Source organism: Syngnathus typhle, linkage group LG1, assembly GCF_033458585.1.
Source record: "Syngnathus typhle isolate RoL2023-S1 ecotype Sweden linkage group LG1, RoL_Styp_1.0, whole genome shotgun sequence".
Classification (NCBI taxonomy): domain Eukaryota; kingdom Metazoa; phylum Chordata; class Actinopteri; order Syngnathiformes; family Syngnathidae; genus Syngnathus; species Syngnathus typhle.
In genome coordinates this window covers 20,233,602-20,247,677 of record NC_083738.1, presented here as the reverse complement: position 1 = coordinate 20,247,677, position 14,076 = coordinate 20,233,602, and the positions used below count along the sequence as shown (strand labels likewise).

Here is a 14,076-nt window from a genome sequence, read left to right as displayed (position 1 = left end):
GTGCCTTTGAAAAGGCCCAGACGCCTCCTTTGATCAGCACTCAGGAAATTTCATTAGGCCAGAGATGGGCGGATAAGAGAGCTTTTTGTCGACGGGGAAGAGGAGGAGATAAAAGAGAGGAAGGTGGAGATGTGCCTCTCAGAGAGGCCACCAAAAAGGACAAGTCCTACTAATCATCTTCAAGTGACTAAAATCAAGATGCTGGAGTTGATGGGAACAGAGGCCGGAAACAACGTCAACGTTTAAGATCATCTATCATACAGTTCATGAGTCAAATAATGCTAAACATATGACAATGTTGGGCAGAAAACCTTGCATGACCAAATTTGGTCTATTTCATATTTTTGGTCCATCCACACATTAAATTGGTTAATAATATGAAAACATAAGTGTGTAAATGCAGCTAGAGGGGAAAAAAAATCAAATAACTCTCTTCACTGGGTGAATAGTTTAAAGTCTTGCCTCAAGATTAAGACTACCAATAAAAAACAGAGTCGCAATAGACATTTTTGAAATATTTGTTTTTAAAAATGATGTATGTAATATTTCAAAGATTTTTTTTTTATTTAAAATTGCAGGTACTTTTTAGGTGTGATTTCTAAACTGTTTTAATGATTTTCACTTTTTTACAGGTATGTATTTTTGCATTTTCACAATGGGTATTGGGTGTAAAAGAGAATCTATTTTAGAATAGCAGCTGTCACGGAGTTTATGTTGAATGATTTCTCATGAGAGCCAAACAAAGTAAATGCAATGTGTTGTTGTATTTATCCGAAGCAAACAAAGCAATGACAGCGTCCCAAAGGGAGAGTGAAGAGAGGCACCTTTAACCTCATCAATCATGTATAACAGTGGCGGAGGGGGAAGCGAGGACGGACAGGGGTTGGGGTTGGGGGTGCGCGGCAGGGGGGTTGTGGGGGTCCTTATCAATCACAGACCAAAGGAGAGTCTGGCGTGTGTTTACCTTATCAATCATGTCCGGACGGTTGGTGGCGGCCAGCACAGTGACGTCGCCGAGCTGCTCGATGCCGTCCATCTCTGTCAGGAGCTGCGCCAGGACCCTGTCGCCCACGCCGCCCGATCCCGAAGAGCTGGAGAGGGGGGTGATGGAGAACATGGCGGAAAATGAGAGTAAATGACAGGATGTGATGAACGATGGATGTGAGTGGAGGGAAAATAAACTGAATGTGAAGCAGTGGTGGGAAGTAACTGAGTACAAAATACTGTTACACATTTTTCAGGTATCTGTAATTTACTTGAGTTATTTTTATAACTTATAACTGTCAAAAAGGCTTGTCACTTTTTTCAGCTTTAGTTTTTTTAACTAACTTTCCTTTTTATGTATTTCTTCAATTATAGGATTTTAAAAAATATATATTAAATGTAATTTTCTTTTAAATTTGTATTTAATTTTATTATTTCTCTTTTTTTTCCCTTTATCAGGAAAAGCCTACTCGAACATCCGAGTATTTGGAGCACTAAAATTTGTGATGAATGTTTGCCGATTCCCATTTAACAAGAGCTTGAATGTGATTAGTTAATTCCAAAGACAAGTCATATACGCAGTTCGAAGATAATCTTCACACACTACTTCAGTTCTTTTTTACTTCATCGCTCGAAAAACATGCTCACTAACAAAGTACATTTGAGAATTTGTACTTTTGCAATTTCTACTCAAAGCAGCTGAACTTTGAAGAGTTGGCGAGAAATATCCGCCACCTTGTGGCTACTTGCCCGATCGATTGTTAAAAAACTGAATAGGTGGAGATTAAAATAATGCACAACATTTTAAGATACAATCATATCTGCGAGAACTTAAATGAGACAGGCGCAATCGAAAGCAATTGAATTTACAAGTCGATTTTCCACAAGTCACTCGACTTAAATTAAAAAGTGTGAGTACTTTTGCCTCCTCTGAAGTGAAGTGATGGAGTAGGTTAGAAGAAGTAAACAAGTGTTGAAACAACAAACGTACCCAGAAAAGACACGCGTGATGGATGGATGGTAGAGCAGGCAAGTTCCCTGCAAGAGGAAGTGACATCCATCACCTCTAATTGCTAATATTCGTCTTGAAAAACTCACACTACTCATTTGAAAGCCTTCGTTTGTGCAGTCTTAACAGCTTCTTTCATAAGAAAAGGGGGCAAATACACCCGTTGGCAGCATAGGTTGAGCATACACAGCCAATGATGTCATCAAAAGGCACCAGAACACAAATGTCTACGGCCACGTTTTTATTTGTAGCCTTTTGATGAGTCAAATAGATCCCAAATCTATATTTTAAAATTTATTTACAAGAAAATATATATTTTTTAATTGGGTTTAATTTTCTTTTTTGGCGTGGGAAGGTATTCTATTTTTGTTCTATTTAAATCGTGAGAAACTTTCCCATTTTGCATTTTTACCTACATTCTTATGTATCATGTTTCAATATTTGCTTCAGTTAGTTTTTTTAATTAAGATGATATTTAATATCTATCAATCTTTATATTTTTGTTCTCCGTGATTTTTTTATTATACTTAATACTGTCTGCACTATTTAAATTGAGTGTATTTATTTTACACATTTTTATAAAGTTATTGAAGATCTTTCCTTTGAAACACACTGTTTAATGTTGACATTGCTTTTCATTTTATTTTTATTATTCTATTATTTGGTTTTAACTATTTTGATTTTTAATTTAATTCTTATTTTCCCAAACCTTTATTTTTGTGGTTTTTCCTTACATTCTTTTTGTACATTCACGATTATCTATTATACTGTAGGTGTTTATTTTGTAAAATGTGTTTAAATTTGTTTTTTTTTATGCTTAAAATATTTCAGAGTGAAAAAGACTGTCCTCATGGCAATATTCATTGGCTACATCTGTACAGTCTTGTGTAACGTTTGTCACCTTTGTGTGCTATTTTTTTGTGTGTTTTTACATTCCCCCTTAGCTCCATCTGGCTTGCCTTGCTCAATTCATCCCACGAGTTTGGACTCGTGGCAGGTCGGCTGACAGATTTACAGGTGCTTCTCATTTTTTTACGTGTCGGTGTAGGGAATGGACGCGCACGCGCCACGAGTCAGACAGAGGTGGTCCTCCTGTGTCAACACTTTTGAAAGTCCCAGGGAGGGGCTGCACGAGCCACTTTATTGATTAAACATGGCAGAAAGTGCACGCGCATAAATAACCTTGGCGGATGAGGGATAAATCAATGTTCTTTAATAGTGGGTTGCTTTAGGCTGGTCAGCCGTTTTCCATTATTTACCTACTTGTATTCATACACAGCTACCCATCATCTGTCCATCCATCTGTCCATCCATGTATCCATCCATCTTTTTATCATTGTATCGGACTCATGTCAGGGGACAGTCTGAAATCATAGCTTTGCTCACAAAACTTTGCTATGGTTTCAAATGATCTATAATTATTCAATACTTTAATTAAATGTTAATATTTACTTCCTTTTTTTGCTCCCATGTCCGTTATCTGGAGACGGAATCACACACGTGGTCAAGAAAGGTGAGTTTTTTTAACCATTAAATTTGAGAAGAGATGAATGGAATATGTGGATTTATCATTTGGACGGACAAACAGACCACACATATTTGGCCTCCCTCCGCCCCCATCTGCAAGGTACGGGGGACAATGAAACGTTTGTGTGCCTCCGGTGCATGTCGTCTGTCGAGCCAACCCCCTCAACTACCTCCGCCATCCTATTTCCTCCACACCACAGATGCGCCATCCCATTAAAGAAAGAGCGTCCACTGTGTCGGACAGGCCACAAAGAGAACGGCTAAGAGCATTTGTCACGGCCCAGACAATGAAGAAGTCTGTTGACTCGGGTGAACAATACTGCACGTTTTATATTTATTAATAGCACAGTTACCTTCCTCTTTCGCTGGCCAGGGCGTCGATCTCGTCAAAGAAGACGATGGAGGGAGCGACGGCTCTGGCCTTCCGAAACACCTGCGAGGTGGCAACAAAGACAGGAGAGGAGGAAAAGGGGACTTTAAAATAGATGCTGAATGGAGATCGTCCTCAGCTGGCAGCGAGCGTAAACAGGAAATGCGTCACTTGATGGTGTCATAATGTGCGTGTGAGCACATCTGACAGCAAGCTCTAAAAATAATCAAATAAACAACACAGCTCACAGTTACAGTAAGAATTGTGCCAGCGTCTCGCATTTACCAAGGTGCGTCAAAGTCAGAGGCGGGAAAATGTGATTTCTTCTGTTACAGGTCGAATACAAAGTGAAAAATGGGACACACCTCTCTCACGGCTCTTTCAGACTCGCCAACGTACTTGCTCAACAATTCGGGACCCTGAAAAGTCAACAATGGGGGACATTAGCAAACTTTTTCATAGATATTTGAATCATCATTTTGAGACTGCCAAAAACATTCCACTGGGTTAGAGGCACTCATTAACATGGTAATGTATCAGAATTGTGCACCGGTTTTAGTTGACTTAGTTGGCTTGTGCTAACCCAAGAAGCGAACATAATGTGACAGTCTGCATCTCCACTCTGCTCTCCTTCTCATCAACCCTCATAAATAGATTGACTCCTTCCAACCTCTTAGTTAAGGTTAAACTGTTGGTCAACTTTGATATATTCAATACTAGTTCATTTTTGAGATGTGCTTCTACTTCTCTTGCTCGGCTTATGTAGATTAAGCAGATAAACGTTCATTTAGACTCCCGGGGAGAATTTCCTTCCTCTGTAGTTCACCCTTTCAACACAGGAGAGGACATTTCACGTCGCAGCCTGTTTGTCTACAGCAGTTAAGTGTGTATCGGCTGACTCTCGGTGGCAGAGTCGAAGCCCGTCCGTACGTGGTGACTGACGTCGTGTGTGTTTTGGTGTTTTTGAGCATCTGACAATACGAGGCAACATTTTTTTTTCCGGGGGGGGGCAACGATATTTTAATAGATTCTGGGCAACTTTAGGTTGCTGAGACGCTCAGTCCAAAATTCTTCTTTCAATTTATAGTCACAAATCTACAGAAATAAAAATGATTTGTTTTGAGTTACAGAAATTGAGTTTAAAAGTCATTTTATTTTTATTATCTTATCGCTACATGTTTATGTCATATGTTCTTCATGTACAAATGAAAATTAAATGCTCAACTTCAGTTTTGCTTTCACCCAAGACTTATTTTGGGCTACTGAATTAGCGTTAGCATTTCCTCATGCAGCTGCGACTTCCCGTCTCACATGGCAACCACTTTGAAAGACAATCACTGATCAACAACTCGACAATTTGGTCCATCCGTCTCTGTCAAGATGCGGTGAATGAATGACGACAGGGAGGAAGGCTGAGGTGACAGTGGTAGGGGTGATGAATGAAAATGGACAAACACGGGGTCAAGGGTCATACAAGGGAGCTCTTGGCACAGGAAGTAAGGCAGCGAGATGCCCCTCCCGGGGTCATCAAGGGGAAACCTTTTCTCTAAGACGTTGATGGACATGTTAAGCCCGTGTAGGGATAATACTGATGGATCCATAGTGGCTTAAACACACGAACATGATTTGAAATCAATACATTAGTTAAAAACAAAAACAAACTTATTAGGTCACGATTTACGTAGTACCTGATTTTGTACTGCTGTGATTTATTTGAAAGTGGTTATTGATGTTTTACATAAAAAAAAAAAAAAAACACGGCAATGTGCCATCTCCTGAAAATAAATTGAGGAAATGATGAGTTCTAAGTTTTTGATTTGACACATGACACAATATTGTTTGCGGCATGTACATTTTTCTCGTTAGTCGAACTTTGACCTGAATAATATTTGTTTTTGCTGTATTTGACCTAATCTTAAGTAGAGTGTTTAGAAGTGACCACAAACAACAATCCAATTTTTGCCAATAAAGGCAAACTCACTTTGATAGCCAGAAAGTTGAGGCCACTTTCATTGGCCAGGGCCTTGGCTATCATAGTCTTGGAGCAGCCTGGCGGTCCATACAGCAAGACCCCCTTTGGTGGCTGGATGCCCATGCGAGTGAAGGCTTCGGGGTGCCTCAGGGGCCACTCCACAGCTTGCTTCAGTTTCAGCTTCACATCCTCCATACCTCCGACATCAGCCCAGCGGACCTGTATTGGGGTCAGGGATATTGGTCTTCAGAAGAATTACAACCCGAACAGACAAGTGAGCTGACTTATGAGATTTCAAAGATATGAGAGACCTTTGGGGCATGACTTTGCTTTAAAAACTGAATTATGAGTGCTGTATGGTGGCGATGAACTCAACCCAACTAACTTGGTACATCATGAACAATTCTTAAAAAAAAGCTAGTTATTAGCACTGCCAGTTGAAGTTTAGAGTCAAATGAAAAGATAATAACACCACTCTCCTTAAGAACATCTGTTTAGCTTAATGCTAACAGGTAATGATATAGACATAGATATTGTTAATTGTCGTAAAGATCAATTTATAGCTTGTGTTTGTTAAAACAATATATGGAAAGGGGACCTTGGAAGAAAAAAATTGCAATTGTAATAGTGAGGGAGGGAGGGAGGGTCGTAGGTAGATTATTTGAAAAAAAATCGCTCAGCCCGACTTGAAATCCTTCACAAAAACATAACTTTATGCAGAAGCCAGTCTCATTGAAGACCTCTCAGACAAAGCCAATGGTGATAAATTATTCCGGATGGACAAACGCGTTTGAAGCACTGAAGGGAATATTTGGAAGGACGCGAGGAACTGATAATTCCGGTTGAATTATGAGGTGATGTTGGAGTCAGCCAACGGCTGCTTGTCTGAGCGAGGGTGGGAGGCCAGCGTCTTCCCGCACTAACGTTTCCACGCGCAATCCATTCTACTCTTCACATCTTCAAATCCACGCCATGGTGCAACGCATTCGCCTGTTTTCATTCAAATCACTGCGCATTCTTGCGCGGTTCACATAACCTCTCACCATCTGCCTTCATTCACATTGAATGGTTGTCTGAAACTGGCCCCCTAAAAAAAAAAAAACTATGAACATGCTATAGTAGTGCCAAAGCTAGTTTCCACTGATGGAAAACAAAAAGAAGAATGCTCCTGGCAAAACGCTTATGTCTTCCACCTGTTTCCCAGATGGGGGAAAACGTATCTGTTTCCAAAGTCATAAATGCTTGAGGGGAAAGGGATTACGAGCAAGACAGAAACAGAAAAGCAGAACAAAATTGCAGAAAATGTGCAACGATGACCTTAGCAGTGGTTGTTTGGGCAGAAACGTAGCTAAAATGGCGAATGAGAAAGGAGTATTTTGTATTCTTTACAGGTTGTAAAGCCGCAACCTATAAGCCAGACATTTTTTCAAACATTTACACAACATTCCAAATCAATCCATTTCGAACGATAAAGTGTTTTAGAGTGACAGTTTGGTAATATACGGGCAATTAAATGATTTTGGCACCCATTATTCATATACTGTATGACAGTTAGAAATGTTAACGCTGTTGACAGTCTCTTCTCATTATTAAGTCATCTCGAGCTCCTTTTAACTATTCCTCCCTCTCTTTGTCGTTTTCTCTTCTCTCTATCACACGCCTCCACCAGCAACATCCTCCATCACACAGAGGTAACACATCCCAGGCCACCGGCGCCGTCTCCGGGGAACCAAGCACCTCATGGAAATCTGGCGTCTGGCCACATACTGTAAATACCAAGCAATTTATGGACAGCACCAAAAAGGGGGCGGAAGAAGGAGAGCGAGGAGACCACGAGAGAGAGCAAGGCCGGAAAGCCAGAATGCTTGTTTAGATAGCCGTGATTAAAAAAAAAAAAAAAGATAAAAGCAGAAAAGCAGACATACTGCGGTGAATGCAAGCACAATATTTTCCAAAAGATACCAAGAGTATCTTGATGACGCAAATGCACGCTAATAGATTTTTGGTTGGAAACGATATGACATTGTAATAAGTTACTTACTTTTGGCTTTTACTGCTAGAGGTCCCCGACAAACTTGAAATAATTTATGCCATTTGTGAGAGTTTTCCTGCCATTCCAACAGTAACCCAATAAAGCAAATGGGCAATAATCAATTGAAATATTTTGCCGTATTTTTCCACAAGCGCCAATAGCAGCATGATACAGTAATTTGACAATAGATAAGCATATCTACACAACTTGGTGACAGCCTGATAAATGTTACGTTACAATGTCTAGCAAATTTTCTCAATGCTATCGCAAATCTGCAATATTGCAATAATTACAGAAAATGGCTTCGATACAACTTAATATTTAACAATCATTTTCCAATCATTTCGACCGTCGACAATATCTTGCATACATTTTTGGTCAATGAAGTGATTCTGTCTTGTCCCCATCCATACATTTTGCCTATTTCTTCTGGTATTCAATTATATCAACCCTTTCCCACCGCTGCCACCTACTGGGACAGAAAAGATATCTTTTCCCACTGCAGGTGCAGCATAGTGCAAGAAGCCCCACGTTGCATGTTGGTTTTTACGACATGTAGGCTGGCGTGCGTTGGCCCACAAGACGTTTTACTCAGCGAAACGCAAATCACTCCTCTCAGGGCTTTGCGTGGCATTCTTGCTCTGAAGATTTTAACGGTCGCATGGCCAGCACGCTAGAATTAATTGGTGGAATTACAAGGTTGACGCTTTGACTCACACCTCGCTCACTCGTTCTGAAGTTTGAAGACCCCTTATTACCTTTTACTGTTGTTTTCTGAACTTTACAAGAGGAGTTGGTGCTTTGATGGGCTCACAAAGGGGGAAATAAGTTCAAGAGCCGGAATGAAACAGCTTTTCGATTAGTTTTCAACCTATGCGAGATTCTCAGTGGACATTGTTCCCCCGCAATTGATTTTCTTTCATTCTAACTTTCAATAAGGCCACACTTCTTAAAGGCACATAATGCGCATAAATACTTCTCATATTTTCCATCCAATTTATGCTTACAACGGGCATTCTCATTGGTTGCCAACTGCTCAACTTTGCTGAAAGTCTCACATCCATTTTGGATTGTCCTGATTCGGGTCATGGAGGAAGCTATCCCGACTGATTTTGGAGGATAACCGAACCAAGAACCTCTCGCCTGCAAGCCAGATGTGCTAACCACTGTAGCGCTGTGCTGTCATTGGTCCAAAGGATGCTGATGAATTCATTATGAATTAGTAAGGCACAAGTACCTCCGTACGTGATTGGAGAGGTCTTCTGAGGAACTCGAGGCACGCATTGATTGGGGCCTCCGCTGGAAGTTTCTGATATAAAAGGGATTCGAAACAAATGTTTTTACTCATGAGGATATAATCAAGTCCGGAGCTCTGCGGCTAGCTTTTCAGCTGGGCTGCCAAGGAGGAGGGCTGGGGGTCACTTTCCAGTTCCAGGAACTCGCCGCAAGGAGTGAACATCGCTGGATGTGAACAGTGCGGCAAAAAGGCATGATAGGACGGACATATCGTCTTCATTTTCTTTTCTGTTTTTTTTATGTTGGCGTCTGGCAGGAACCCTCGGTGAGCCCATCTGCTTTGAATTACCAACGGAGGACGATGTTAACCTTCTTCCTGTCCATTAGGTCCTACACATGCAATGTCAAAACATCCTTCGTCTTGCCACTGCAACACTCACTGGCTTTCTTTCCCTCCTTCTTTCAGGGGAGGTTAGTTACACTTAGAATCGCTTTTTTTTATAAGTGAAAGCATTTGAGAGTTATGTGATTTAAGGTCATCTTGTGGTACATATTGGATATCAATTTAAATGGTTGAGGGAAAGTCATCCCCGCATAGTCGAGTTCACGATTCTCTGATTCATTGTTTTATTTTTGTCAATGAAAGCTAACTAGTCAATGAGAAATTCCTCCTTTTAATTTCAACCAGGAAGCCAAACCTCCGCACCGAACTGTGTTAGCACAAGCCACTTTTTTTTTTAATTCAAAAACCTAAAAAGGCTCGAGTCTCAAGCTACTCTGTAAAAGAAATTGAGTGCAGCTCAGCCTTTGGCTAGTGAATATTATAGTTAGCTCGCAATGTGCTTTTGGCATCATGACAAATTCATTAACAAATGTATTGAAATAAAAACAAAATTGGAAGGGTGTAAGACGGCAATTTTTCAGCTGGTCTCAAGTTTGACACCTCTCTCCGAAAGCCTATGAAACCTTTGTACTAATCCAAAGTAATTATTTTGACTGTGGGGTGCCACATTTTGTTGTTGTTTATGGAATAAGAACAAAGCCTATTAATCCCACCGGTTTCATCCATTTTCTGAGCTGACCTTTTATTCGGCATTGCCCCCTGTTTTTGATTGAATTTGACAAAGTACCCTCACGACCGAACTCTGAAAGAAGCTGTATTAAAGTGCTTAATATTTCATGACACAATATTAATGAAGGCACATATTAGAACATTTTTGATTTGGGTTCCACTTGAAATCAAAGCCTTACGCTACCTTGGGAACATCGATGGAGACCTCCCTCATGGCACTGGGCTTCACCATTGACATGGCCCGCTGCAAGTCGGACAAAGTGACGGTCACGTTGCCCATCAGCTGCTGGTCTGACGGGTTGTCGGATGCGCCGATTGCTCGTCTCAGTGCATTTAAACCTGCAGAAAAGACAATTAGTGTTGACTGCACTTTGGTTGGCAGGCATCTTATTCCTTTCCATGCAGCATAACCGCGAAATGCTGCTTCAGCATGTTTGCTTTGAACGTCGGGCTCCACTAATTGACCCTAGTCTGGAGACCCCAGGGCTCAACTCAGTTTATTTTCCATTTCTTCAATGTAATCACACGCTACACCCTTCAGAGATTTACAAGACCATCCACGGAACTTTAAAAGCAGATCTACAGCTGACTGGAAGCTAGTGTAAAGGCTTTAGATCTGGAGTAATATATTCCGATCCCTTTGTTCTGGTCACAACCCGAGCTGCAGTATTCTGAATGAGCTGCTGCTGTTTGATGCTGTTTTGAGTGAGTTCAATCAGGAGACAGATACAATAATCAAGTCTACTGGAGATATAAAAAGCATCGTTAGAACTCACTGGTCAGGTCACTTTTAAAGCCCCAGAACTGTTACTAGTTTTTAAGTGTTGTATTCATCTCATGGCATTATAATGTAAGAGGATTCTTTAAATACCAATTTAATTAAAAGCAAAGACTGGAAAAAAACATTTGAATTGTTGCCTTCAAATACAGTGGGCCATTAACCTGACAAAGTAAGAGCAACGGCAAGGAAGTGGGACTTGTTTACGACGTTGTGACTCGAGGCATTTCATCCCGGCTCCAACATTTAATCCAATTTAAACTCAAAAGCATTTGGGCGGCTGCGCGATGCGACCGTACACGCCGGGCAAATTCAAACCAAATGAAGGCTAATTCCCCCTTTTTGACATAAGTGGGAAGCGCATGAGGTTTGAATAGGAGACATCAGCATTAAAGCCGGGAGGAGACAGGCAAAACATTGATGTGTCACTATCAAAACTCAGCCTTTGTTCGCCACACAAAAGATGTCACGGGAAAGCGCTTAAGAAGAAACTAGCGAGGCGATGAGTGAGTTTTCACGCACAAAGCAGAGGATGTCGGGAAGAAAGAACGTATTTATTCGCAGGAAAAGGTTTTTATTAGCACAAAAGAGACAACTCTTGGCTGGAAATTTCCATGAACGCAAAAGAAGTTATTTCAAACGTTCACGGTGGACAGAAAGAACGCGCAGTTTGTTTCACGGTGGAACTATTTCAAGACTCGGATAGTGCGGTATTTACCGCCCCGGCATAAACGTCGGCGTACACTTATATTTATGATAGTTCGCGGTTGCTATGAAGTTGACGTTGCAGATTGATTGTGAGTTTTTAAAGAGACAATGATTTCACACTCGAAAAAAAATTCAGCAGCATTCCATCAGTCATACGCAGTCGGGGGTCAAAGTTATGGGCATGATTAATAATTTATGACAATTTAAGTGTTACTCAAGTTTTTTTTTTTCTATTTGTTGGTACGTTTGTCAAACTAGTTATTGGTATAACGTAAATGTCACCGAATCTGCATGGTGCAAACCAAACTTCCGGCAATATTTAAACAGTCTGTCTCAGATCTGAACTTGATTTTTATTTCTTTCATATGCTACTGGCTTTTTTGTTTGATGCAGAACCTGATGGATTTGCCAGGTTACATACCTGAGGACACGCCAAACCGGTTCAAGGTTAGCACTCTACAATTCCAAGAAAGGGTTGAAATCCAACAAGAAAAATAGTCTTTTTTTCAGTCATGACAGGATGTGGGCAAATGTGTACAGCCCAATTTATATGTGGTGTGTGTGTGTGTGTGTGTGTGTGTGTGTGTGTGTGTGTGTGCGCGTGCATGCGCATGAATTCAACCTCGCTAAGAGTTTTGTTTGAAGGCTAGTCCTTTAATCAATCATTTTTAATTGCATCAATTTAATTGACATGGCAACAGAGGCTGAAATTTGACTGCACAAAAAAAATCTAACATGCTGAACACGTACGGGAAGGAGTAGAACTGGGAGAAATGCTACAAAGTGAAAAGAATTGACTATTAGGTATGAATGACGGCAAGTTCATTGAACATATCCAGTATTTGGTAATAGATGTACCGTATTTTCCGGACTATAAGTCGCTACGGAATACAAATCGCACTAACCATATGCATAATAAAGAAGAAAAATATATATAAGTCAGACTGGAGTATAAGTTGCATTTTGGGGGAAATTTATTTGATAAAACACTACACCAAGAACAGACATGTCATCTTGGCAATTTAAAATAAAAATAAAATAGAAGCAACAACAGGCTGAATAATTGTACAGTATGCTAACGTTACATGACACAAAATCAAGCAACTGAGAACGTGCTTGACATAACATATTAAGAGTTATTCAGATAACTATAGCATAAACATGCTAACAAGTTTATCGAACCATCCGTGTCACTCCAAATCATTAAATCCAACAGAATCTTCATCTCTGTGTCAGTTTTAAGCAACTCCGCTAACTCCTGAGGTAGAAGACGCAGCACTTCCTCTTCTACGTGGCTTACGTCAGACTCATCGTCAGTTGCAGTTCCAATTATTCCACAGGGCTAGAGCGCCCTCATGCGGTTTAGTGCAAAAAAAATATGTGAAATCTGTAAATAATTTCTCCCACAAGTCGTTCCTGAGTATAAGTCGTACCCCCGGCTAAAATACTGCGACTTATAGTCCAGAAAGAATTCGATACGAGCAGCACAGGAGGCCCCGTCGCCCCACCACTGGTTGGTACTAAACGAACAGGGAACAAAGCGAGATAAGGAAAGGAAAATTCTTAACTAAAGAAAGCAGGCCCGTTTTATAACTCAGAATTAAACCCTGGACGTGGGCAATGATTAGTAGTTCCAAAGCCATCCTGCAATTGCGTTTCAACCTCACAGTTGGCTAACCGTATATTAGCGACAACCATTTCCAGCGCATGTGTGCGCCTTCCAGCTCAGAGGCAGCGGGGTTCTCGGTGTGGCAAATCTTGAAGTGGTACGGACGGGCCGGGAGCCAGCATGCAGTCACCGGGAGGGGGGCTGCATCCTGTTTGCAATTTCCAGCTTGAGGTGAGGGAAACGTGGCGACAAACACAATGAACGCAGGTTTGTCAACAAGTCAAGTTGGGGTCAGCGTGTTTCTTCCAATCGAATACGAGATCCCCCCCAAGGGTGCCGCATCTCATCACTCAAACAACGACAACGACTCTAACATTGCTTAGCTTGCACAAAAAACATCTGGTCTGAGTGGAAGCGAGCTGGCGAGGCAGGATGTGGAAAGAAGCCGGAGTGAGGCGGGAGATGTGGCGTACCGGCCCCAACGCACAACATGTGCACTTAACCCCCCAAGGCGGCAGATCCCGGTGCTGAGACAGTGGCGGTAGTAGCGGTAGCGGCCTCCGCCCCAGAGAAGACGTTGCCATCACAAACACATTTGGGAAATGTTCTCTACCATGCATGTTTTTTGGATGTGGGAGGAAACCAGAGTGCCCGGATGAAATCCATGCAGCCATGGGGAGAACATGAACTCCACACAGAGAGGCCGGAGCCAGAATCGAACCCAGAACCTCTGCACTGTGAGGCGGATGTGGTAACCAGTGCAGCACCGTGCGCCCTAC

At 41.4% G+C, this 14,076-nt stretch overlaps 1 protein-coding gene across 1 annotated transcript in view; it reads right to left on the bottom strand.

Annotated features, from left to right (window-relative positions):
* afg2a (AFG2 AAA ATPase homolog A) overlaps window positions 1–14,076 on the bottom strand; it is a 65,941-nt gene that overhangs the window by 43,528 nt on the left and 8,337 nt on the right. Inside the window, exons 11-15 of the mRNA XM_061279590.1 lie at window positions 10,387–10,541; window positions 5,872–6,081; window positions 4,256–4,309; window positions 3,874–3,953; window positions 965–1,091 (exon numbers count right to left, since the gene is read on the bottom strand). Of these exons, the coding sequence (XP_061135574.1) occupies window positions 965–1,091; window positions 3,874–3,953; window positions 4,256–4,309; window positions 5,872–6,081; window positions 10,387–10,541 (626 nt within the window). The remainder of the gene's footprint in view (window positions 1–964; window positions 1,092–3,873; window positions 3,954–4,255; window positions 4,310–5,871; window positions 6,082–10,386; window positions 10,542–14,076) is intronic.